This window comes from Anomaloglossus baeobatrachus, chromosome 12 (assembly GCF_048569485.1).
Source record: "Anomaloglossus baeobatrachus isolate aAnoBae1 chromosome 12, aAnoBae1.hap1, whole genome shotgun sequence".
Lineage (NCBI taxonomy): Eukaryota > Metazoa > Chordata > Amphibia > Anura > Aromobatidae > Anomaloglossus > Anomaloglossus baeobatrachus.
This window is the reverse complement of record NC_134364.1, coordinates 36,288,970-36,313,559: the sequence shown is the minus strand read 5'-3', so window position 1 is coordinate 36,313,559 and position 24,590 is coordinate 36,288,970. Positions and strand designations below refer to the sequence as shown.

General features: G+C 51.1%; 1 protein-coding gene across 1 annotated transcript in view; it reads left to right on the top strand.

Annotated features, from left to right (window-relative positions):
- Positions 1–24,590, top strand: part of EIF2AK4 (eukaryotic translation initiation factor 2 alpha kinase 4) — a 231,835-nt gene that overhangs the window by 82,043 nt on the left and 125,202 nt on the right. Inside the window, exons 13-15 of the mRNA XM_075330727.1 lie at positions 11,355–11,418; positions 14,814–14,903; positions 15,900–16,022. Of these exons, the coding sequence (XP_075186842.1) occupies positions 11,355–11,418; positions 14,814–14,903; positions 15,900–16,022 (277 nt within the window). The remainder of the gene's footprint in view (positions 1–11,354; positions 11,419–14,813; positions 14,904–15,899; positions 16,023–24,590) is intronic.

Below are 24,590 nucleotides of genomic sequence, written 5' to 3'. Positions count from 1 at the left end.
GATGCGAGCTTGGACAGACGCATCCTTCAGGCGGCTGTCGCCCATTTGTGAAGTTAGGTTTTGCCTACTTCTCAGTTTCTATTTATTTCCCACCCATGGACTGCTTTGAGACGTCCCATGGTCTGGGTCTCCCATAAGGAACGATGAAGAAAAAGAGAATTTTGTTTACTTACCGTAAATTCTTTTTCTTATAGTTCCGACATGGGAGACCCAGCACCCTCCCTGTTGCCTGTTGGCAGTTCTTGTTCCGTGTGTTTTCACCGGCTGTTGTTGTAGACAGAGGTTCCGGTTATTCCGGGTTTTACTCTTTCTCTACTTATGGGTGGATGTCCTCCTTCAGCTTTTGCACTAAACTGGCTAGATGTGAGTCATCCAGGGGGTGTATATGCTCGGAGGGAGGAGCTACACTTTTAAGTGTAGTACTTTGTGTGTCCTCCGGAGGCAGAAGCTATACACCCATGGTCTGGGTCTCCCATGTCGGAACTATAAGAAAAAGAATTTACGGAGGGTAAACAAAATTCTCTTTTTTATGAAAACATTCATCCCATATTAGAATCCACATATATCCTGTGTGTAGTCTAGCTGACTAGACATGATGTAAATCAATTGATTCGCACCATGTATAAAATCATAGAATGCTAGAGTTGGAAGAGACCTCCTGGGTCATCTGGTCCAACCCTCTGCTCACAGCATTGTTCACTAGATCATCCCACACTGTCGGTTCAGTCTTTTTGAAGACTTCCATTGAAGGGCAACTCACTACGTCTTGTAGGAGTCTGTTCCACCCGTTGATCACCCTCGCTGTCAAAAATTTTTTTTTCTAATATCTAATTTGTGTCTCCTCTTTATCAGTTTCATCCCATTGCTTGTAGTCTTTACTTGTGCAAATGAGAATCGTGCTGATCCCTCTATAGTGTAACATCCCTTGAGATATTTGTAGACCGCTATTAAGTCTCCTCTTAGTCTTCTTTTTTCCAAGCTAAACATTCCCAAATCCTGTAACCATTCCCCATAGGACATAGTTTGCAGTCTGCTCACCAACCTGTTAGCTCTTCTCTGAACTTGCCCCAGTTTTTTTGATGTGTGTTTTTTTTTAAAATGGGGTGGCCAGAACTGGACACCGTATTCTTGATGAGGTCTGACCAAAGAAGAGTAGAGGGGGATAATTACCGTATTTTTCGTTTTATAAGACACACTGGATTATAAGACGCACCCCAAATTTAGAGATAAAAAAAGGTAAAAAAAAATAAAATGGGGTACATCTTATACTCCGGTGTTGTCTTACTAGAGCGGGGCAGCAGTGGTGGTGAAGCGAAGTCACAGGAGGCAGAGGTTGTGCTGGCAGCGGCGGTCAGTGGTGGTAGCGGCGGGTCAGTAGGGACAGCTGCAGTGGCGGCTCAGTGGTAGCACTGGCGGTGACTGCTCAGTGGTGGCAGCGGCGGTGACTGCTCAGTGGTGGAGCAGGCCAGTGCGGTGTGTTCACGATCCCGATTCAAGTGATGGAGCCCGGAACGGCGCATGGACAGATGGAGCTCTCATCAAAGGGCTCCATCTGCGCACGCGCTGACTCCCAGGACGGCGCGTTCGCAGATGGAGCTTTTGGATGAGAGCGCCATCTGCGCACGCGCTGACACCCGGCGCCATCATTTGAAACTGGATCGCGGACACACTGGGACACCCGCCGCACAGCCACCGCAGGCCGCCTGCCCAGCCGCACAGAGAAGCAGCTGGCCGCCAGGACAGAGAGGCAGCAGGCACCCGGCCGCACGCACTCACTCACTCAGCCACAGGCACCCGGACGCCCGCCCGCACAGACAGCCCCACCGGTAGGCTATATTCGGATTTTAAGACGCACCCCTCATTTTCCTCCCAAATTTTTGGGAGGAAAAGTGCGTCTTATAATCCGAAAAATACGGTACTTCACGTGATCTAGACTGTATGCTTCTGTTAATAGATTCCAGAACTGTGTTTGCCTTGTTTGCTGCTGCATCACACTGTTGACTCATGTGCAGTCTGTGATCTATTACTATACCTAAGTTTACAGGTGCTGTTGCTTAGTTCTATTCCTCCCATTCTGTATGTGCTTTGTTTCCTTTTTCCTTGCCCATATGTACAGTTAGGTCCAGAAATATTTGGACAGTGACACAAGTTTTGTTATTTTAGCTGTTTACAAAAACATGATCAGAAATACAATTATATATATATAATATGGGCTGAAAGTGCACACTCCCAGCTGCAATATGAGAGTTTTCACATCCAAATCGGAGAAAGGGTTTAGGAATCATAGCTCTGTAATGCATAGCCTCCTCTTTTTCAAGGGACCAAAAGTAATTGGACAAGGGACTCTAAGGGCTGCAATTAACTCTGAAGGCGTCTCCCTCGTTAACCTGTAATCAATGAAGTAGTTAAAAGGTCTGGGGTTGATTACAGGTGTGTGGTTTTGCATTTGGAAGCTGTTGCTGTTACCAGACAACATGCGGTCTAAGGAACTCTCAATTGAGGTGAAGCAGAACATCCTGAGGCTGAAAAAAAAGAAAAAATCCGTCAGAGAGATAGCAGACATGCTTGGAGTAGCAAAATCAACAGTCGGGTACATTCTGAGAAAAAAGGAATTGACTGGTGAGCTTGGGACCTCAAAAAGGCCTGGGCGTTCACGGATGACAACAGTGGTGGATGATCGCCGCATACTTTCTTTGGTGAAGAAGAACCCGTTCACAACATCAACTGAAGTCCAGAACACTCTCAGTGAAGTAGGTGTATCTGTCTCTAAGTCAACAGTAAAGAGAAGACTCCATGAAAGTAAATACAAAGGGTTCACATCTAGATGCAAACCATTCATCAATTCCAAAAATAGACAGGCCAGAGTTAAATTTGCTGAAAAACACCTCATGAAGCCAGCTCAGTTCTGGAAAAGTATTCTATGGACAGATGAGACAAAGATCAACCTGTACCAGAATGATGGGAAGAAAAAAGTTTGGAGAAGAAAGGGAATGGCACATGATCCAAGGCACACCACATCCTCTGTAAAACATGGTGGAGGCAACGTGATGGCATGGGCATGCATGGCTTTCAATGGCACTGGGTCACTTGTGTTTATTGATGACATAACAGCAGACAAGAGTAGCCGGATGAATTCTGAAGTGTACCGGGATATACTTTCAGCCCAGATTCAGCCAAATGCCGCAAAGTTGATCGGACGGCGCTTCATAGTACAGATGGATAATGACCCCAAGCATACAGCCAAAGCTACCCAGGAGTTCATGAGTGCAAAAAAGTGGAACATTCTGCAATGGCCAAGTCAATCACCAGATCTTAACCCAATTGAGCATGCATTTCACTTGCTCAAATCCAGACTTAAGACGGAAATACCCACAAACAAGCAAGACCTGAAGGCTGCGGCTGTAAAGGCCTGGCAAAGCATTAAGAAGGAGGAAACCCAGCGTTTGGTGATGTCCATGGGTTCCAGACTTAAGGCAGTGATTGCCTCCAAAGGATTCGCAACAAAATATTGAAAATAAAAATATTTTGTTTGGGTTTGGTTTATTTGTCCAATTACTTTTGACCTCCTAAAATGTGGAGTGTTTGTAAAGAAATGTGTACAATTCCTACAATTTCTATCAGATATTTTTGTTCAAACCTTCAAATTAAAGGTTACAATCTGCACTTGAATTCTGTTGTAGAGGTTTCATTGCAAATCCAATGTGGTGGCATGCAGAGCCCAACTCGCGAAAATTGTGTCACTGTCCAAATATTTCTGGACCTAACTGTAGGCTTTTGCATTTCTTACTGTTAAAAACAATTCTGTTACTGCCCATTGTTCCAGTTTTAGAACTTGTTAAATACTCTCTCTCTTGTCTAGTAATAGCTAACCCTCCTAGCTTGGTATCATCAGCAAATTTAATCACTTCCCCTCAATTCCTTAATCTAAATCATTGATGACGATGTTGAACAACACTGGTCCCAGGACAGAGCCATGTGGTAACCCACTTGAGATATTCTTCCCACTAGATGTATATTCCTTACTCATGGCTGTATGGTTTTTATTAAGAGCTCCCTAGAGGCTGGACTCCCTAGTTTTCAGTACCCTCATGATAAGTAGGAGTCCAACCTCAAGGAGCCAGGAGCGCTGCTCTGGAGGGAACTGCGACACAGCACCATTGAAGTAAAGATTGCCATGTGGTTATTTTCTTAAAGGGAACCTGTCATCAGAAATTTAGCTATAAACCTAAAAGTTTCCCCCTCTGCAGCTCCTGGGCTGCATTCTAGCAAGCTTCCTATAGTTTTTGTGGCCCCTTTTATTCCAAAATAAATACTTTATAAACTTGTACCTTTTCGTATGCAAATTACTTAAATCTACCATGGGGGCGGGCTGCCTGATGTCCTCCTGCCGATTTACGCCGCCCCTGAACGCTGAATTTCAAACCTCAGGACGCCGCCCCTGGGCTCCTGTGGTCCCGTGCATTCGCTGTGCTACTGTAGCCGTGCCGTGCACGTGTGACCGCTAGTGACGCTTTGTGCGGGCACGAGGTTATGGGCGGCGCTGTGAGTGTCTTTAGCAAGTGCCGCCCATAACCTCGTGACCGCACTTTCGCCTATTCCTCCAGCGTTCTGCGCAAACGCTCGCTGGCCAGATGACCGGACATCACCTCCTTCCCATTCTGCTCAGCAGCAGGAAATAGATGGGAGGAGCGGACGGAGCAGTCGGTGCCCGCGCAAAGCGTCACCAGCGGTCACACGTGCACGCAGTGCACGGTACCGCTACAGTAGCACAGCGCATGCGCAGGACCACGGGCGCCCAGGGGCGGCGTCCTGAGGTTTGAAATTCAGCGTTCGGGAGCGGCGTAAATCGGTAGGAGGACGGCAACGTACATCAGGCAGCCCGCCCCCATGGAAGATTTAAGAAAGTAGGATTTTTGTGTACTCACCGTAAAATCTTTCTCTGAGTCTTCATTGGGGGACACAGGACCATGGGTTATGCTGCTGTCACTAGGAGGCTGACACTAAGTAAACATAAAAAGTTAGCTCCTCCCTAGCAGTATACACCCCGAGCCGGAGGAGGGCTCAGATCAGTTTGGTGCACAAGCAGTAGGAGGAGTACCAGAATCACCATACATAAAACAAAGTTATAACTAAAATAATGCAGCCGTGCAAACAAGAGATCTATGAACATAAGACCGCTGAAAATGGCAGGCAAATGCAATTTAACAACCAAAAAACCAAGCAGGGTGGGTGCTGTGTCCCCCAATGAAGACTCAGAGAAAGAGATTTTACGGTGAGTACACAAAAATCCTACTTTCTCTATTGTTTCATTGGGGGACACAGGACCATGGGACGTCCAAAAGCAGTCCCTGGGTGGGAATACAGAAGCACCGCAGATAGGAAGAAAACAACGACCTCCCTCGGCGGGCTTGTACTATAATTGAATGCTGTCACCCTATTACAGGTGTGCAACTGCTGCCTGCAAGACCTTTCTCCCAAAACTAGCATCTGCCGATGCTTGGGTGTGAACATGGTAGAACCTAGTAAAGGTATGCAGGCTGGACCAGGTGGCGGCCTTGCAGACCTGGTCGGCCGACGCCTGATGCCTAATTGCCCAAGAGGCTCCCACTGCTCGGGTAGAGTGCGCCCTAACCCCCCGCGGCGGAGACTTGTCCCGAATCCGATAGGCCTCAGATATGGCGGAACGGATCCATCTGGCAATTGTGGCTTTGGATGCCGAGTCACCCCTCTTGGGACCAGAAGGAAGGACAAACAGACCATCCGACTTACGGAACGGAGCGGTTCTGGAGACATAAATTCTAAGGGCGCGCACCAGGTCCAGGGTGTGCAAGGACCTTCCCAAGCTGTGAGAGGAGACGGGACAGAAGGACGGAAGGACAATTTCTTCGTTTAGATGGAACGGGGAGACCACCTTTGGGAGAAAGGAGGGATCTGGCCGGAGAACCGCTTTGTCCTGGTGAAAAATCAAAAAGGGGGCACGACGAGAGAGCTGCCAGCTCTGACGTCCTGCGAATAGAAGTGATGGCAACGAGGAACACCACCTTCCAAGACAGGTGAGAAAGGGAAGAATCCCGCAAGGGCTCGAAGGGGGGACCCTGAAGCGACCCTAGGACTAGATTAAGGTCCCACGGTTCTAGAGGCCGACGATACGGCGGGGCCAGGTGGGCCACTCCCTGGATGAAGGTCTTAACCTGTGGACGAGAGGCCAGTGGCTTCTGAAACAGGATTGACAAAGCCGATACCTGGCCCTTTAGTGTTGCGAGCGAGAGACCCGCATCTAGGTCTGACTGCAAGAATGCCAATAGGGAAGGAAGGGAGAAGGCGAGAGGAGAAGAAATACTGTGCTCTTCACACCACCTGAAGAAGACCTTCCACGTGTGGTAGTATATTCTTGATGAAGATGGCTTCCTGGCCCTAATCATTGTCTGTATCACTCTTGAAGAAAAACCAGCCTGAGCTAGAACCCAGGATTCAATGGCCAGGCCGTCAAATTTAGGACCTTTGAGTTCTGATGGAAAAGAGGTCCCTGCTGCAGGAAATCTGGACGGTCTGGAAGACACCACGGAGCGTCTGCGAGGAGCTGAGTGAGTTCCGCGAACCATGCTCGCCTGGGCCAGTCCGGAGCCACTAGGATGACGGGTATTCCTTCTGCCTTGATCTTCTTGAGGACCCTCGGGATCAGAGGGAGCGGAGGGAAGATGTACGGGAGACTGAACTGGCTCCATGACAGGGTGAGGGCGTCGACTCCTAACGCCAAGCGGTCGCGCCACCGCGCTACAAATTGCAGAACCTGACAGTTGAACCGGGAGGCCATTAGGTCCACATCCGGAACTCCCCATCTGTCGCAGATCTGGTTGAAGACTTCCCGGTTGAGGGACCATTCTCCGGAGGCGAGGCCTTCCCTGCTGAGGAAGTCCGCCGCCCAATTGTCCACGCCTGGGATGTGTACCGCTGAGATCAGGGAGTGATGACACTCGGCCCAGTGCAAAATCTTCCTGACTTCTCTCATCGCCCCGACACTTCTTGTGCCGCCTTGGTGGTTGATGTACGCCACCGCCGTCGCATTGTCCGACTGGATCCTGACCGGGCAACCCTGTACTAGGTGCCGAAACTGCTGCAAGGCTAGCCGGATGGCTCTTATCTCCAGAATGTTGATCGGGAGACAACTCTCCCGCGGTGTCCATCGGCCTTGCGCTGTGTGATGCCGAAACACTGCCCCCCAGCCCTGGAGACTGGCGTCGGTGGTCACTATCTTCCAGTGGAGCGGGAGGAATGACCTTCCTGACGCGAGGTTGCGTTGATTGATCCACCAACGGAGGGAGTGGCGGGTCTCTGGCGAAAGATGAAACCTGCGGTCCAGAGAAAAGGGAGATCTGTCCCACTTCTTCAGCAAGGCCAGCTGGAGGGGCCGGAGGTGAAACTGTGCAAAGGGTACCGCTTCCATCGCCGCCACCATACGAACGAGGACTCGCATGCCGAACCTGATGTAAACTTGGCGCTGACGCCGGAGAGCGCAGAGGCCTCGTTGCAGGGAGGACATCTTCTCCTGTGTGAGGAAAACTTGCCCTTGGGTGGTATCGAATACCATGCCTAAAAAGGTGATCCGTCGGGCCGGGGTCAGAGAGGACTTCTTCCGATTGATCAGCCACCCTAACCGTGAAAGGGTGTCGATCGTGACCTGCACCCCAAGACGACAGTCTTCGAAAGAAGAACCTTTGATCAACATATCGTCCAAGTACGGGATGACCATAACACCCCTGGAATGTAGGACGGACATGGCAGCCGCCATGATCTTCCTAAAGACTCTGGGGGCGGATGCGAGGCCGAAAGGAAGAGCCGTGAACTGGAAGTGATCTTCCGCTATCGCAAAGCGGAGGAACTGTTGGTGAGAGGTGGCTATAGGGACGTGAAGATAGGCGTCTTGAATATCCAGCGATGCCAGGAATTCGCCGACCTCCATGGACGCGATCACGGACCGGAGTGACTCCATTCGAAACGGCCGAGGCCTCACCGACCTGTTTAGAAGCTTTAAGTCGAGGTTGGGGCGGACAGAGCCGTCCTTCTTGGGGACCACGAAAAGGTTGGAATAGAACCCCTTGAAACGTTCTGCGGGAGGGACTGGCACCACGACTCCGGCTTGGAGGAGGGAGTCTATGGAGTGAAAGAACGCGCGGGAGACTTGGGAGGGCGAGATAGGAAAAAAACGTCTCGGTGGCTTTGACTCGAATTCTATTTTGTAGCCTGAGGTGATGATCTCTCTGACCCAGGCATCGGCGGTCAGGGGGATCCACACATGCTGGAAACGAGACAGACGCCCTCCCACGAGTCTGGCGCTGTTGCGCGCCGACCGCGAGGCACTTGGAGGAGCGTCGGCGGTAACCGGAAGAGGATTTCGTGGACTGGCGGGGACGTGAACGCCAGGCGGGATTGGTCTTGAATGACGGGGTCCTCCTGTCTCTCGGAGGAGAGCGGCTTTTTCGCGGCTGGGGAGTGGAGTTGAAGCTGCGAAAGGGCCGGAAATGAGCGGAGCGGCACCGATTCTGGAAGCGCTTGGGGCGCAATTGGGGGAGAGATGTACTCTTTCCTCCCGGCGCATCGGAGATCAACTGGTCCAGCTTATCTCCGAAAAGACGTTCCCCTAGGAAGGGCAGGGAAGTCAGTGACTTCTTAGAGGCCGCATCCGCGTTCCAGGACCAGAGCCAGAGGGCTCGACGGATGGCCACATTGTTGCTGGCGGCCTGGGCCGCGCAATTGGCAGATGCCAGGGCTGCATTGAGCAGGTACTCACCCGCGAGGGAAATCCACGAGGCGATGAGGACCAGGTCCGGATTGGCAGGAATGGCGTGGAGTCCGCAGCGTAGCGTGTCCGCCCAGGACATCAGTGCCTTCAACCCAAACCGAGGCAAAGGCCGGTGAGAGGGATGTGCCCGCTGCCTCGAAGGCGGAACGGGCCAACCTGTCAATAGTACGGTCCGTGGGGTCCTTGAGAGACGTACCGTTAGTGAGTGGCAGGACTGTGTGAGAAGACAGGCGGGAGATTGGGGGGTCGACCACAGGGGAGCCTGCCCAATCCTTTCGAAGACCCTCAGGAAAGGGATAATGCAAATCAATGGACTTACCGCTGGTAAATACCTTGTCCGGCTGTTGCCTGTGGCTGCGCAGTAACTCAGCGAATTCTGGATGTCCGCTGAATGCACTTTGGGCCCGCTTCATCCGCTTAAACGAGACCTGGGTGCTCTGGGAGGAGACTGGGTCCACCTGTACCTTTAGGGTCTGGTTTACTGCTTCTATCAGGCAATTCACCAAACGCCGAATATGAGCCGCCTGCTCTGAGTCCAGCAGGGGTGCTGCATCGGAATCCTCATCGGAGTGGTCAGAAGTCTCCCCGGAGGAATGATGGTCTGGACCTGGGGATGAAGGTGAATCCTGGGAAGAGGCTGAAGGCGAGACCTGGCGGGTCCGCTTCTGAGCAGCCGAGGAGATCCCTGCGACGGGGCTCACCTGCTCCGGAGGCGATTGCGTCAGGTCTGCGGGAGTCTGGGCGAGCGACGGCAGCAGGCGCAGTGCTTGCGCGATGGTCCGAGAAGCCTCAGAGAGGGAATCTACGGACTGGGACAGGGATGCTAGCCAGTCGGGGAAGGGGCGGGGCGCAGGGCCCTGTAGCATCTGGCGCTGTGGCGTCTGCAGTATCAGAAGCGTCGTCCGAGGAGTCCTGCGGAGGCTGCGAGTCTGTAGAACAGACGGAGCGTAGCGGGGCGTCCTGGCCTTGGGTAAATTTGGTCTTGCAGGAGGAGCATGCAAAAAATAAGGCAAAGGGGGCCTGCTTGGGTCGGGTGGACTTAGCATTAGGCATGGTGAAAAAAGTACTCTCCCTGGTGGCTGCTAGGAAGGAGACAGGAGAGGGTTAACTCGTCCCTAAACTCAGAGAACGCTACCTAGTGAGGGCTACTCCTTAGGAGCAGGGCTTACCCAGGTCCTGTGTGCTGCCCACCAGTCCAGAAGAGGGAGTCCAGGAGTGAGCTGGCCAGAAGAGTGAGAACGCAGGCGCGCTGCAGCCTCAGGGGACCAGATACAGGCTAAAATGGCGATGGGGACGCTGGGGGAGGAGCAGCGTTCAGGCGCGAAAAACGGAGGATCCACAGCCCCCACCACAAGCCAGGAGGCTGAGCGGTGGGAGGGGACTGGGCCAGACGACCGGCGGCCAATAGCGCTGCAGCGGGGGCGTGGCTAGGACGCAGGAGCGACTAGGCCGAGACCGGGGCCTACATTTTGGAGAGGGCCGGGGGCAAGGTGCAGGAGAGGTCAGTCCTACCTGTTCTCGGCGGCGCCGGCCCAGCGACGGATGCGGTGCAATCAGGGCGCCCTGCCCCTGCCTGTGTACAGTGCTCTCGTCCAGGAAGACTGAGGACTTAGGGGGAGAGCGTGCTGAGGCAGGGAAGTGGACATCATGATGGGGGAAGCAGCCCCCCTGCAGGAGAAGGCAACGTGAAAGGGCCCCATCGGATTACAAACGCTGCGGAGGTTCCATCCCTGCTGTATGCCCCTGTACGCCCTTTGGGGCGATACCGCAGAGCGAATCAGGGGTGCCCACGACAACCTGCCCACACGCGCAACCCCGGGAGTGGTACCACGGGGATGGACTGGGGAGAGGGCCCAAAATCTCAAGCCCCTGCGACCCTGGGAAGTGGTACCCACAGGGCTGCGGAGGGTGAGTGAAGAGAATGCCTGCAGAGAAAAAGAAGACAGGTATGAGAGCGATGAGCGGCGCCGAAATAAAGGAAAAAAGCGCAAAAACACAAATGGCTGAGGGGGGCCGAGACGGCCCACATCAGCCTCCTACGACACTAAGCTAAAACTGATCTGAGCCCGCCTCCGGCTCGGGGTGTACACTGCTAGGGAGGAGCTAACTTTTTATGTTTACTTAGTGTCAGCCTCCTAGTGACAGCAGCATAACCCATGGTCCTGTGTCCCCCAATGAAACGATAGAGAAATTTGTATACGAAAAGGTACAAGTTTATAAAGTATTTATTTTGGAATAAAAGGGGCCACAAAAACTATAGGAAGCTTCCTAGAATGCAGCCCAGGAGCTGCAGAGGGGGAAACTTTTAGGTTTATAGCTAAATTTCTGATGACAGGTTCCCTTTAAATTATGTCACCATATGCCGCAATGGGGTCTATGGATGCCTTAGAGGGGGGAACCCTTTTCTACCTGCCACATAGTGAACTGTTCATGTAGACCAGACCCTTGCATGTAACAAACAAGTCGCAAACTATCCAAAGCAGTTGCTTGTCATGGTGGTTATTGTGAACCAGCTATGAGAAATGGACTTAAAGTATTTTTTTTGTACTCCCAGACCAGGAACAGACTCCGATAGTGAGATTGTTTTTGAAAACGAGGATGAGAACAGTCCTGATCAGGTAATAACTGCATTGCTGTAGCTTTCAACCTTCATTAAAGGGAATCTGTCACCAGTTTTTGACACCTTATGTGAGAGACGTTATCAAAGCTGCAGCAAATAGCTCAGTAAGTGACACATGGCTGGAATCAGGATCTCTGCCCCTACATCATGCAGATTTCAGATGGGGGAGCTAAAACCTGCCGACAAATTCCTTTTAAAACCCAATTTCTTATTTACCTGTTGGTCTTCCCTGATTATAGATATAGTATAATGGAGGGCTGTAATAAATGCTGCACGTTGTGTGATACAGCTTGTTTGCTGCATGACTTTAAAATATCAAAACATCTGTTAAATTAATTTTTACTTTGTGTAAGCAAATGAAGAAAAATGCGTAACTTGTCAGTGAAAAAGTACACTGTATACGGTCTGATCTTGTAGCATGTATTTTACTACAAGACCCTTGGCAGAAAATTATGGCGTATGCTCGGATTTCTGCATCTGATTACAAGTATTAGTTACGTCATTCAGTGGGGGTATAACTCCACTTTTTGGTTAAAAGTAAGTAGCGTCCTATGTTTCTCCTCCGTGACAATGAGGGATTTGGGTCCATGGTCTATATCTGCTGCCGCAAGGAGACCAACTGTAAGTAGTTCGGTGTTTTGTAGTTAGTGTTTGCTTCTCCGATTACTAGCTCAGTGCCTTAGGAGGCAGTCATAATTGCTTTGCAGGTGCACCTTTTTTGTTTTCCCTTTCTTTTCGGTTAGAAATTCAGGGCTGAAAACTTAGTTACTGTTATCCTAAATAAGGAGTTTGGGCTAACTTCACTGTTGCTTGCCCTACCTCTAGAGGAAAAGGAATCGTAGCCATGATACTTCACCGTTCCTCTGTTACCGGCAGACACAGGTCGGCTGCTCCAGATCCTGCTGACTCTCCATCACCAGGGCTCGAGAAAGTGGTTTGTTTGAGACGTGTCTGAACTCTGAGACATGGCCCCTCAGGCAGGGAGCGGTGGTAGTAATGCATTTTGCATACTGCAACTGTAGTATAGATTTCGGACAGTATATACAGGTTATGGGCCTCGATGTTTGGTTCATGGAATTGCCATCAATAGGGGACGTGTGCCATCAAAGGAGACGTGTGCCATCAATAGGATGATGTGCCAGCACAGGGGGACGTGTGCCAGCACAGGGGGACGTGTGCCAGCACAAGGGGGCTATATTCAATATAAGGGGGCCATATCCAGATTAAGGGGGCTCATTTTAGGATGGGGGGGCTATGAGGGACATATACCCTATATGATTTGTTAGATGGACACTGGCATTATAAGATGGAACCCATTTAACATTAAAAAAAAAATTCTCTTTTCCTTCACCAAATTTGGGGTGCGTCTTACAATCAGGCGCGTCTTTTATAAAGCGAAAAATACGATAATCTATCAATCATATAGAAGAGAGAATAAAAAACAAGAAAAAAAGAAGAGAAAAACTTTTACAGCATAGAAGTAAACAACTTTCAGGTGCTTAATACTAGGTGGTATGAGTAGTGAGCAATGAACATAGTCGTGAAACCTTGTCCTAAGAGTAGGAAATCAACAAAAAATGATAACCTTGCTCCTAAGAGTTTACAATCTTCCATTTCTTTTAGACACTTGGATTCCTTTGTCATGATCCGGAGAGTTTTCATATTGGTATTCCGATACAGATCTGCTCTGCCATTCTGGACACATATTGAACAAAGGAACAGAGTGCCCTCACTGGGGTTCTGGTTCTCTTCACCGGTTCCTGGGGTTTCTTGGATCCTTTACCGTCAAGCCTCTAATTGTGCTCTCTAGGCCGCTTTCTCGTTTTCTATACTTTTCTTTTCCAAGTTCTACAGAGTACACAGCTTTCCCTCCTTTTTCTTGGCAGTTTCTGTCATATCCCAACAGGTTTTGCAAAATACAGTGTCTGGTTTCCTCTAGTCTTTTTTTTCATCTTGAAGACAAACTTTGGAATGTCCCATGGTTTCCTGTGTCCCCCAATGAAACAATAGAGAAAAGAAGATTTTGGGTACTCTCCGTAAAATCTTTCTCGAAGCCTTCATTGTGGGACACCATATTTGCCTCCTTTTTAAATGACTGTTGGGCAAATCTGTATTTTATATTAGGTTGCTTCTCCTACTGCTTTAACCCTCGTTTATATCTTTAAAGTGAGTCCCCCTCTGTGTTTTTTCCTTCCTCCAGAATGGTCTATATTTGGAAATAAATTTAAGATCTCTCAAGGGATAGATCTGTGCGCTATTTTATGTAATTTTTGACTAGCTCTTAAGTTAGCAGTACACACCTTCTTGTAAGGAGAGGTTTAAATTCTGTACATGTCCTCATACCCCAGCACCATGGAACCTTGAGGTACTGCAGTCGCCTTTTTTTGTGCCCCTCTGTAGTGTCCGATTATGGCTGCTTTTATGGAAAGTTGCTTTCTTGGGGGCCTCCAGGAGATGTCAGAATCGACAGCCTTGTCCTCTAAATCTCACTTCATTGATATTTGCAATTTTGCTTTCAACCAGGTGCCCTTCTTTTTCTGCCTCTATCATTTATTGTGCATGGAAAAGTTCCTTAATAATTTAGATCTGGTCTGTGCATTGTTCATGGACCCTTGACGTGAAAAACCGTTTCACTTTTCCATAGGGTTCCATACATGATCTGCCAGCAGCATCAGGGGACATCCTCATCTGTTGAATGGGGTTTACCATAAATAAAGCCTAAATCTTGAAGGGCAAAATGTACTCCTTCCGTGTGGCAACCCAATCTACGCAAGTAATTGAGGGGGAACATCTTGGGCTTTTCATCACAAAGCCTCTACGTCTTGGGTGCTGTGCAGGCGGCCACATGGTCGTTTTTGCCTGCAGCTACAGCCTGATGAGCTCAGTGGCGGAAAGAGAGGGGTAAAACTGATGATTGGGGGCAAATGCCAAACTACTCAGTATCTGCCTCCTTGTTGCAACAGCTATAAACCATGGTCCTGCCCCCCCCATAGACTATACAAAATATAAATTAGTGAGTGATAAAAAAAGCCAAATATAAATTACAGATTTTATTTCCCCAGTTGTCCCCCCCCCCCCCCCCCCAATTTTTTTTTTTTTAACTTATTTGATGACTTATTGGAAAGGAAGATTTTTGTGTACTCACCGTAAAATCTCTTTCTCTGAGTCTTCATTGGGGGACACAGGAAACAATGGATTGTTTCCTGTGTCCCCCAGTGAAACGAAAGAGAAAGTAGATGTACCCATTAAGTTGTGTGTTTGGAATTGCCAGTTTGCCGGATGTGTTGCGGTGCTCGTCACTGGAGATCTACAACTGGCGTTAATGCCGTCCTTGTCAATCAGGAATATTCTATCTTGTTATGAACGTTTTCTCTTGCTAATTACTGTGAACAGGATGAGGAAGGTGCTGCGGAAAAATCGGTAGGGCTCAAAGAATCCCCATCTGAGATGTCCGTTCAGAGCATGCATTATCTGTATATCCAGGTACGCTCATATTCTGTGAATTGCCGTTTTTTTGTGCTGTTGTATGTATTGTGAAATCATTAGTAGTACTAGTTAAACAGCTATCCACATTTCAACTCCGCTGAACGCCGTTGATTTCAAGTATATAAGGTGAATGGGGACCCTCCAACTTTACACCCCAACAGATAAGGGTATAGCAGCTGGTATACAGTACAATACAATTCTTGATCCTTGAATTTGTTTTTGGCAATAAATCGCTGGATTATGTTTATTGCTGGAAAACTGCATGGTTGTGGCGGCCCGTCTGCTGCAGGGTGGCGGAAGCCCGTCTGCTGCAGGGTGGCGGAAGCCCGTCTGCTGCAGGGTGGCGGAAGCCCGTCTGCTGCAGGGTGGCGGAAGCCCGTCTGCTGCAGGGTGGCGGAAGCCCGTCTGCTGCAGGGTGGCGGAAGCCCGTCTGCTGCAGGGTGGCGGAAGCCCGTCTGCTGCAGGGTGGCGGAAACCCGTCTGCTGCAGGGTGGCGGAAGCCCGTCTGCTGCAGGGTGGCGGCAGCGGCCCATCTGCTGCAGGGTGGCGGCAGCGGCCCATCTGCTGCAGGGTGGCGGCAGCGGCCCATCTGCTGCAGGGTGGCGGCAGCGGCCCATCTGCTGCAGGGTGGCGGCGGCGACCTCGTCTGCTGCAGGGTGGCGGCGGCGTCCCCGTCTGCTGCAGGTTGGCGGCCCCGTCTGCTGCAGGGTGGCGGCGGCGTCCCCGTCTGCTGCAGGTTGGCGGCCCATCTGCTGCAGGGTGGCGGTGGCGGCCCGTCTGCTGCAGGGTGGCGGCCCGTCTGCTGCAGGGTGGCGGCCCGTCTGCTGCAGGGTGGCGGCCCGTCTGCTGCAGGGTGGCGGGGGCCTGTCTGCTGCAGGGTTAGCCCCAACCTAACCCCCCCATGTCTGTGCAGCCCAATAAATGATGCTTGCTATTAAAGTAACCTTTAATATCTTATTGAGAAAAATGTTGAATGTGTTTCATTAATTACAGATGGAATATTGTGAGAAGAGCACTCTGCGAGACACTATAGATCAAGGATTATATCTGGACAACAGTCGCCTTTGGCGGCTTTTTAGAGAAATATTGGATGGATTGGCATACATTCATGAGCAGGTATGTGTAATTCTATTACATAAAGCTTTGTCCATGCATGTGAGTATAGACGAGCCTATGTGTGGGGAGAGCCAAGAAGATTTTGTCAACCAGTGGATATTTCATTGCCAGATTTTATCTCCGATTTTCTCCATCCTCATAAAGATTTAGTCTGGAACTACACAGCAGAGGATCAGAGGCTGCGAGAAAACTGCTCAGTTTCCGGCCTTGACCTTGTTTCTACAAATCAGGAAAACAAAAAAAGAAGAAAAATTAAGAATCAAATTGTTTGAGTGCCAGTGACAATTTTGTACTATTTTGGCTTTTAAAAGCTCTGTGTTGCACTGTTTATTGCCGGCTGCAAATTGGTGAACTGAGATTCTGTCAGTAAGGCCAGGGCCACACGGGGGATTACTGCGATCCTCGCATGACACTCGGCTCACGCTGGCAGCACAGCAGGAGCAGAGTGTCATGCAAGTGTCCCTGCAACTGAGGTCCGATTGTGCGATCGGACCTCAGCTGCGGAGGGACAGGCCGGCTCTCAGGAGGGGCGGACCAGCACTGCAGAGGGGAGGGAGGGATTTCTCTCCCTCTCTCCTCCGTAGCCGGTTTTCTTCGGCGCTCCATTGGGAGACCCAGACGATTGGGTGTATAGTACTGCCTCCGGAGGCCACACAAAGCATTACACTAAAAAGTGTAAGGCCCCTCCCCTTCTGGCTATACACCCCCAGTGGGATCACTGGCTCACCAGTTTTCTGCTTTGTGCGAAGGAGGTCAGACATCCACGCATAGCTCCACTGTTTAGTCAGCAGCAGCTGCTGACTATGTCGGATGGAAGAAAAGAGGGCCCATACTAGGGCCCCCAGCATGCTCCCTTCTCACCCCACTTTATGTCGGCGGTGTTTTGTTAAGGTTGAGGTACCCATTGTGGGTACGGAGGCTGGAGCCCACATGCTGTTTTCCTTCCCCATCCCCCTGAGGGGCTCTGTGGAAGTGGGATCTTACCGGCCCCCAAGCCCTGAGGCCGGGCTCCATCCACAGACCCATGGAACCTGCTGGATACGGAGCTGGGTACCGTTCAGGGACAAGGCCCTGCGACATTGAGGTACTCTGTGTCCCAAACAGGCCGCGCACATTCCAGACTTGCTGGGCGTGCTAGTGCGCCGGGGACAGTAGCGCTGCGCGCTGGGGTTACAGTCACTACAGTTTGTCTGAGTGATTTTATGTGTTGGGGACTGCCGCGCCGGCCGCCCCTGGAGCGGCGGCGCGGATGCGACTTGTAGTGCGCCGGGGACTTAGCGCCGACCGTGCTTTTACGACGGCGTCGCTTATAAATTTAGTCCCCGGCTTCTGCGGCCTAGCTCCGCTTCGTTCCCGCCCCCACCCTGTCAATCAGGGCAAGGGAGAGACGCTGTACGTTTAATCAGCGCCGAGGGCTGGAGCCTTATTTACATGCTCCAGCCCTCTCACTGAGCACAGGGGGACGCAGGGTTCCCGCTCTTTGTCTGCACACGCCCAGGGCCCGCCCCTCTCCATAGGACGCCGGCAGCCATTCCTTACATGCAGTCTGGCTGGAGAACGGACACAGGCTCTGGGAGACCCAGACAAGGGATTTCTGGCGACCACACACCCGCGTTAAGCGGGCGGTAAGCAGCACATTAGTGCTGGCCCCACTAGTGCCACAGTGTTATTTTGGTGTACCTTTTTTCTCTATACCATATAGTATATATATATTGCACTGTAAGGTCGCTTCTTGGCTGTATACCCTAGCTTGCTCTGAGGAGACGACAACATGTCATCCACAAAACGCAAGGGTGCCAAGACACAGGCTGTAAGCGTTGCTTGTGCCGCTTGTGGGGCTGATCTACCGGCAGGTTACAATGACCCCCATTGTGTGCAATGCTCGGTCCCTGTGCCACTTCGTCAGCCGGAGTCTATGGTGGTAGTGGCCCAGGCAGAGTCGCCGGTGAACCCTGTCCCGGTGACGGGGACAGAGTTTGCAGTTTTTGCTGACAAAATGTCTGTCACTATGACAAAGATACTAGAGACCTTGCAGGCCAGGCCAGTTACTCAGACCATGGACACTGCTGCGGCAACGTTCCCCGGTCCCCCTCATTTGGAGTTAATCCGTGATTCAAGGGGGTCCCAGGCATCTCAGCCTGACGGCTCTGACTCAGATGACAGTCCCAGGCAGCCTAAGCGTGCTCGCTGGGAGAGACCCTCCACGTCATCGCGCGGATCAGGGTCTCAGCGAGAAGAGTCTCTACATGATGAGACAGAGGAGGGTGATCAGGAGTCTAATCCTGAAACCGCTCTCAATCTGGATACTCCTGATGGTGACGCCGTGGTAAATGACCTTATAGCGGCCATCAATAGTCTATTGGAAATTTCTCCACCTGCCCCTTCTGCAGAGGAGGCAGCTGCACAGCAGGAGAAGTTCCATTTCAGGTATCCCAAGCGTAAACTGAGTACTTTTCTGGACCATGCTGACTTCAGAGAATCAGTCCAGAAACACCATGCTTACCCGGACAAGCGTTTCTCCAAACGTCTTAAGGATACACGTTATCCTTTTCCCCCTGACGTGGTCAAACGCTGGACCCAGTGTCCAAAGGTGGACCCCCCAATCTCCAGGCTTGCGGCTAGATCCATAGTTGCAGTGGAGGATGGGGCTTCACTTAAAGATGCCAATGACAGACAGATGGACCTTTGGTTAAAGTCTGTCTATGAAGCTATCGGCGCGTCGTTTGCTCCAGCATTCGCGGCCGTGTGGGCACTCCAAGCTATTTCAGCTGGTCTAGCACAGGTGGACTCTATCATACGTCCAGCAGTGCCGCGTGTAGCGTCCCTAACCTCGCAAATGTCTGCATTTGCGACTTACGCTATCAACGCTGACCTGGACTCTACAAGCCGTACCTCAATAGCGTCTGCCAATTCTGTGGTTTTGCGCAGAGCCTTGTGGTTAAAGGAATGGAAAGCGGATTCTGCTTCCAAAAAATGTTTAACCAGCTTGCCACTATCTGTAGATAGACTGTTTGGTGAACAATTGGCTGAAATCATTAAACAATCCAAGGGTAAAGACTCCTCCTTACCCCAGCCCAGATCAAGCAAACCTCAACAGAGGAAATGGCAGTCGAGGTTTCGGTCCTTTCGAGGCTCCGGCAAGACCCAATTCTCCTCGTCCAAAGGGACTCAGAAGGAGCAAAGGAGCTCAGATTCCTGGCGGGCTCACTCACGCCCTAAGAAAGCAACCGGAGGGACCGCTTCCAAGGCGGCTGCCTCATGACTTTCGGCCTCATCTCTCCGCATCCTCGGTCGGTGGCAGGCTCTCCCGCTTTTGCGACATTTGGCTGCCACAGGTCAAAGACCGGTGGGTAACAGACATTTTGTCTCACGGGTACAGGATAGAATTCAGTTCTCGTCCTCCGCCTCGGTTCTTCAGAACCTCCCCACATCCCGACCGAGCAGATGCCCTTCTGCAGGCGGTGTGCTCACTAAAAGCAGAAGGAGTGGTGATCCCTGTTCCTCAGCAGGAACAAGGGCAAGGTTTTTACTCCAATCTCTTTGTGGTTCCAAAAAAGGACGGCTCTTTCCGTCCTGTTCTGGACCTAAAGCTGCTCAACAAACATGTGAACGCCAGGCGGTTCCGGATGGAATCCCTCCGCTCCGTCATTGCCTCAATGTCTCAAGGAGATTTCCTTGCATCAATAGACATCAAAGATGCTTATCTCCACGTGCCGATTGCTACAGAGCACCAACGTTTTCTACGTTTCGTGATAGGAGACGACCATCTCCAGTTTCTAGCTCTGCCATTTGGTCTGGCGACAGCCCCACGGGTTTTCACCAAGGTCATGGCGGCAGTGGTAGCAGTCTTGCATTCTCAGGGACACTCGGTGATCCCTTACTTAGACGATCTACTTGTCAAAGCACCCTCTCAAGAGGCATGCCAACACAGCCTGAATGTTGCGCTGGAGACTCTCCAGACTTTCGGGTGGATCATCAACTTTTCAAAGTCAAACCTGGCACCGACTCAATCACTAACGTATCTTGGCATGGAGTTTCATACTCTCTCAGCGATAGTGAAGCTTCCGCTGGACAAGCAGCGGTCACTACAGACAGGGGTGCAGTCTCTCCTTCAGGGTCAGTCGCACCCCTTAAGGCGCCTCATGCACTTCCTAGGGAAGATGGTGGCAGCAATGGAGGCAGTCCCGTTTGCACAGTTTCATCTGCGCCCACTTCAATGGGACATTCTCCGCCAATGGGACGGGAAGACAACTTCCCTAGACAGGAAAGTCTCCCTTTCTCAGACGGCCAAGGACTCTCTGCAATGGTGGCTTCTTCCCACCTCATTATCACAGGGAAGATCATTCCTGCCCCCATCCTGGGCAGTGGTCACGACAGATGCGAGTCTGTCAGGGTGGGGAGCAGTTTTTCTCCACCACAGGGCTCAAGGGACGTGGACTCAGCAGGAGTCCACCCTTCAGATCAATGTTCTGGAAATCAGGGCAGTGTATCTTGCCCTATTAGCCTTCCAGCAGTGGCTGGAAGGAAAGCAGATCCGAATTCAGTCGGACAACTCCACAGCGGTGGCATACATCAACCACCAAGGAGGGACACGCAGTCGGCAAGCCTTCCAGGAAGTCCGGCGGATTCTGATGTGGGTGGAGGAAAGAGCATCCACCATATCAGCAGTTCACATCCCGGGCGTAGAAAACTGGGAAGCAGACTTCCTCAGTCGCCAGGGCATGGACGCAGGGGAATGGTCCCTTCACCCGGACGTGTTTCAGGAAATCTGCCGCCGCCGGGGGGTGCCGGACGTCGACCTAATGGCGTCTCGACACAACAACAAGGTCCCGACCTTCATAGCACGGTCTCGCGATCAAAGAGCTCTGGCGGCAGACGCCTTAGTGCAAGATTGGTCGCAGTTCCGGCTCCCTTATGTGTTTCCACCTCTGGCACTCTTGCCCAGAGTGTTACGCAAGATCAGATCCGATTGCGGCCGCGTCATACTCGTCGCCCCAGACTGGCCGAGGAGGTCGTGGTACCCGGATCTGTGGCATCTCACGGTCGGCCAACCGTGGGCACTACCAGACCGTCCAGACTTACTGTCCCAAGGGCCGTTTTTCCATCGGAATTCTGCGGCCCTGAACCTGACTGTGTGGCCATTGAGTCCTGGATCCTAGCGTCTTCAGGATTACCCCAAGGGGTCGTGGCCACCATGAGACAGGCTAGGAAGCCCACGTCTGCTAAGATCTACCACAGAACGTGGAAGATTTTCTTATCCTGGTGCTCTGCACAAGGAGTATCCCCCTGGCCATTCGCGTTACCTGTCGTTCTTTCCTTCCTGCAATCTGGGTTGGAAAAGGGCTTATCGCTCGGCTCCCTTAAAGGGCAAGTCTCGGCACTATCCGTGTTTTTTCAGAAGCGTCTAGCACGACTTTCTCAGGTGCGCACGTTCCTGCAGGGGGTTTGCCATATCGTACCTCCGTACAGGCGGCCGTTAGATCCGTGGGATCTAAACAAGGTCCTTGTTGCTCTCCAGAAGCCGCCCTTCGAGCCTCTGAGGGATGTGTCACTTTCGCGACTCTCACAGAAAGTGGCCTTTCTGGTAGCGGTCACGTCTCTTCGGAGAGTGTCTGAACTAGCAGCGCTCTCATCCAAAGCTCCATTCCTGGTGTTCCACCAGGACAAGGTAGTGCTGCGCCCCATTCAGGAGTTTCTCCCTAAGGTGGTATCCTCTTTTCATCTTAATCAGGATATCTCCTTGCCTTCCTTTTATCCGCATGCAGTTCATCGGTATGAAAAGGCTTTACATTTGTTGGATCTGGTGAGAGCACTCAGAATCTACATTTCCCGCACGGCGCCCCTGCGCCGCTCGGATGCACTCTTTGTCCTTGTCGCTGGTAAGCGCAAAGGGTCGCAGGCTTCCAAAGCCACCCTGGCTCGATGGATCAAAGAACCAATTCTTGAAGCCTACCGTTCTGCTGGGCTTCCGGTTCCATCAGGGCTGAAGGCCCATTCTACCAGAGCCGTGGGTGCGTCCTGGGCATTACGACACCAGGCTACGGCTCAACAGGTGTGCCAGGCAGCTACCTAGTCGAGTCTGCACACTTTCACCAAACATTATCAGGTGCATACCTATGCTTCGGCGGACGCCAGCCTAGGTAGAAGAGTCCTGCAGGCGGCAGTTGCCTCCCCGTAGGGGAGGGCTGTCTTTGCAGCTCTAACATGAGGTATTTCTTTACCCACCCAGGGACAGCTTTTGGACGTCCCAATCGTCTGGGTCTCCCAATGGAGCGCCGAAGAAGAAGGGAATTTTGTTACTTACCGTAAATTCCTTTTCTTCTAGCTCCTATTGGGAGACCCAGCACCCGCCCTGTTGTCCTTCGGGATTTTTGGTTGTTTTTCGGGTACACATGTTGTTCATGTTGAATGGTTTTCAGTTCTCCGATGTTACTTCGGAGTGAATTTGTTTAAACCAGTTATTGGCTTTCCTCCTTCTTGCTTTTGCACTAAAACTGGTGAGCCAGTGATCCCACTGGGGGTGTATAGCCAGAAGGGGAGGGGCCTTACACTTTTTAGTGTAATGCTTTGTGTGGCCTCCGGAGGCAGTACTATACACCCAATCGTCTGGGTCTCCCAATAGGAGCTAGAAGAAAAGGAATTTACGGTAAGTAACAAAATTCCCTTCATTGCCACTCTCGCTCTGCACGTACGGTACACCGGTGTAATGAGAGTGCAATGCGATTTTCTCTCGCCCCATAGACTTGAATGGGTGTGAGAGAAACAAGGATCGCATTGCACCCGCAGCATGCTGCGATTGTTTTCTCGGTCTGATTAGGGCGGAGAAAATAATTGCTCATGTGCGCTGACACAGGCTAATATTGGTCCGAGTGGAATGAGCTGTTTTCTCGCGCTCCACTCGCACCGATTTTTCTCGCCGTGTGGCTTAGGCCTAAGCAGCCAGCAGCAGAGTTTATTACTCGTCTCTTTTTTTGTTTATTTTTTTCAATTTTAAAGTTTTATTCTTTTCAAAAGAAAAAACATACAGATGGATAGTTACATTGTTCAATACCTTAAGATATTAGGTGTTATAGCATTACATTACAATAGAACAAGCCTTTACAACAGGTCCAGGCCTTAGACTCAACAACTGCACAACAGTAGGTAAGAAAAAATTGGTCGACGAGTCTTACCACAGATAAGAGTATATCAGATGTGCAGAGAAATGTACGGGGAAAGATGAAAATCAGAAGGAGAGGGACGGGTTTAGAATGTGGATCAGTAAACAGAGAGGTATAGGGGAGGATGTGTGATGACCGGGACGGTATTTTCATCTGTTGAGTCTAAAAGAGGAGAGTGAATAAATGTTTTCTAGGGAGTGATACATGCCAAGGAGTCTGAGCACCGGGAGTCAATTAAGGCTAAGAACTTGGGGCCCGAGAGGAAGCCCTCCCACGTGAGCCATTTAGAGGCAATTTCTACTATCTGACCTCGTGACTGGGCCACCACCATCTCCATACGGTGTACTGTATTCACCTCCGTCGCCCATTCCTCCATGGCCGGGGGGGGTGCGGTCTTTCCAATGTCGTGGGATCACAGTCTTGGCAGCCTGGAGGAGGGGGCCCATGAGGGATTTTTTATACTTTTTTTTTTTTTCTGAGATTTTAAACATAAATAGCATGACTTCCTAAGGGCGACTGGGGACTATGGTCCCCGTAACCTCTCGAATGGCCGCCAATACTTTGCTCCAAAAGGCCGTCAGACTCTGGCAGGACCACCATATGTGGGTCATGGTTCCGCCCTGGGCTCCGCAACGCCAACATACATCCGGAACTTCGGTACACCACACATGAAGGGTTGATGGGACCCTATACCACCTGGTGAGGATCTTGTAGCAGGTTTCTTGCATTCTTGTGGCAACCACGGACCTATGGGTCAGGCGGAAACATCGTTCCCACTGATCCCTAGGAAACATCTTGTTGAGCTCTGCTTCCCACGCAACACAGAAGCGGGGGAGTGAGGTCTCCATCGCCTCTGTTAGGATTTTATAAGTTCTTGATATGGCATGTCGAGTGTCAGGTGTTCCGGTACAGATACATTCAAAGGGAGTTATAGGCGGGAGGTGCTCCACGGCTTGTCCCTGTGAGGTTATGAAGTGTTTAAGTTGGGCGTATTCAAAATGGAACCTCAGCCTAGGGTCTCCGTTTCCCACAATATCCGAGAGTGGGAGGAGAACTCCGTCTGGGGCCACCTGATCCAGTCTCAGGGGCCTCTGTTTTGAGCTGCCGAGAAATTTGTTGGACGATGCTCCTGGCAAAAAGTCAGGGTTGTCCGTGAGTGGCATGAGAGGACCCCCGGGCTGGAGCAGGCGTTTGCTCAATGGTAATGAGTGTACTGATTTCAGTGTTTGTTTGGTGCAGTAGGACATTGCTATGTCATGTTTAGTGAGGCGTGGCCAATTCCATGGCAGGGTTGGGACTGATAAGGGGCATAGGTCATGTGCCAGCCTAACCCAGAGTTTTGAATCGCAATTATGTAAAAGGTCCAGGGCTCTGGTGTGGGCAGCCGCCAGGTAGTATCGCCTACAGC